Source organism: Microcebus murinus, chromosome 24 (assembly GCF_040939455.1).
Source record: "Microcebus murinus isolate Inina chromosome 24, M.murinus_Inina_mat1.0, whole genome shotgun sequence".
Classification (NCBI taxonomy): Eukaryota; Metazoa; Chordata; class Mammalia; order Primates; family Cheirogaleidae; genus Microcebus; species Microcebus murinus.
The window spans coordinates 4,587,505-4,589,236 of NC_134127.1; the positions used below are offsets into that span (position 1 = coordinate 4,587,505).

At 39.5% G+C, this 1,732-nt stretch overlaps 1 protein-coding gene across 1 annotated transcript; it reads right to left on the reverse strand.

The window, feature by feature from the left end:
- Nucleotides 1-230: 230 nt before the first annotated feature.
- On the reverse strand, nt 231-1,178 carry LOC142864081 (vomeronasal type-1 receptor 3-like). Its single transcript, XM_075997113.1, has one exon. The coding sequence runs from the start codon at nt 1,176-1,178 to the stop codon at nt 231-233; it is 948 nt and encodes a 315-aa protein (XP_075853228.1).
- Nucleotides 1,179-1,732: the final 554 nt, after the last annotated feature.

Genomic DNA, 1,732 nt, shown 5'->3' on the forward strand with positions numbered 1-1,732 from the left:
AGCTTTAAAGTGTTCCATTGAAATGATTAATAAAATGGAAATTATAAAATAATTTTAATATATTTAGTCTGTACCTGCCATTCTTAACACAGGACAAATCCCATGAGGGCAGAATCTGGGTCTGGGTTCAAACTCTCTTGTGTGACTGATTATAGTTGTGCATTAACCTCTTCCAGGAAAGAATAACTGAGTGCACAGTATAAAATGAATCAAGACAACCTGCATGAAATTTAGAGGCATCTTATTAGCTTAGAGAATTTTCTATTCCATGCATAGCAGGTGGGGTGCATTTTGAGTATCCTGGGGTCACGGCCCATGAGAACGAAGGGGCTGACTGTAGGAAAACAAGCAGTGATTAGTGCAGATGTGTTCACCAGCCACAAATCTGGATTAGGAATAATAGTCAAAAATAAGATAAAGATAGACGAGAGGGTGTAAAATAACACAAAGGTGCTCACTAGGACAAGGATGCTTTGGGTGACTCTGGACTCAGGGGAGGATCTGGGGGAGAGTTTGGTGCTATGAATGTGTTGCACCTGCTGCTTGTGCCTGCGCAGGATGCAAACCATGGAGCCGCTGGCCCAGGTCATGAGTCCCAAACACAAAACATCGTAGGATGAAAACAACAAAACATATAAAGATCCCTTAATGCTGTGGTAAATATCTACTGCAGAACAGTACCCCAAATCCTTCTCCTTAGTATTGTTCATCCTGTTCTGCTGGCCAGTCACATGCTTAAGAATAATGGCATTTACCAGCAGGTTCAAGATCCAGCACAGGATACTGAGGGGCCCAATGCATTGAGAAGCTTGTGGTTTCAGCTGTGCCCACCTGGAGCCTGTGGGGCTGATGGTGATGGCCTGGAAGACACTCAAGAGACAGGTGGTGCCCATGCACACACCCCTGCCCACTCTGTGAGCATAGAAAACAAGTTTGCACAAAAAGTCATTCAGGAAATGTTTCATCCCAAAAGCGGCCACTGTCTGTGGAACTCCTTTGGAGAGTATGACCAAGGAGTTGGCTACAATCAGGTGCTGGAGAACCAGATCTGTGGACTTTAAAGTGCAGCTGGTGTAATAAAGGAAACTGTAATAGTAAAGAAGAAAGAAATTCCCCAGGAATCCAACAATGGTCTGCAATAAAAAGATCATTCCTATTTCCACATCCCTGGAGGCCATTTGTCATTTTCTGTCGATTAACAATCCCACTCAGATTCAGAGAATCCTGTGTGGAAACAAGAGATTTGTTTTATTGTGTCAACTAAAATTCACTATTGTACTCATACCATTATTTTCAACTAACGTTCTGAATAAATTCTATTTTCCTTTCATAAGAGTTCTGCCACTGTATGAAATTATATATAGAAAATCTCCCCACTACAAGACACCATGTTAATTGGTCGCATACAACTTTTACAACAATTCTATGCAGTGCTTCATTATTCCCTTTTTACAGGTGGGAAAGTCTTAGGCAAAGGAAGGGTAAATGGCCTTTCTCATGTCAACTCCTGTTAAAAGACAGTGTCAGAAGTTGACTATATATGTAACAACCAACCTGTCTCAAATCTGACATAATTATATTTGCAATGATCCATTTATTTTCATAATATTCTTGATTATCTTGTTAGTTTTTAAAAGAATGAGCATATATCCTTTTTTCAATTATGATTGTAGGAATTTTTTATTCAAACACAATATCTTATTTTATAAACATACAATATTTATGGTAATTC

Coding starts and splice junctions, on each gene's coding strand:
- LOC142864081 (XM_075997113.1), bottom strand. CDS start 1,178: ATGGCCTCCAGGGATGTGGAAATAGGAATGATCTTTTTATTGCAGACC.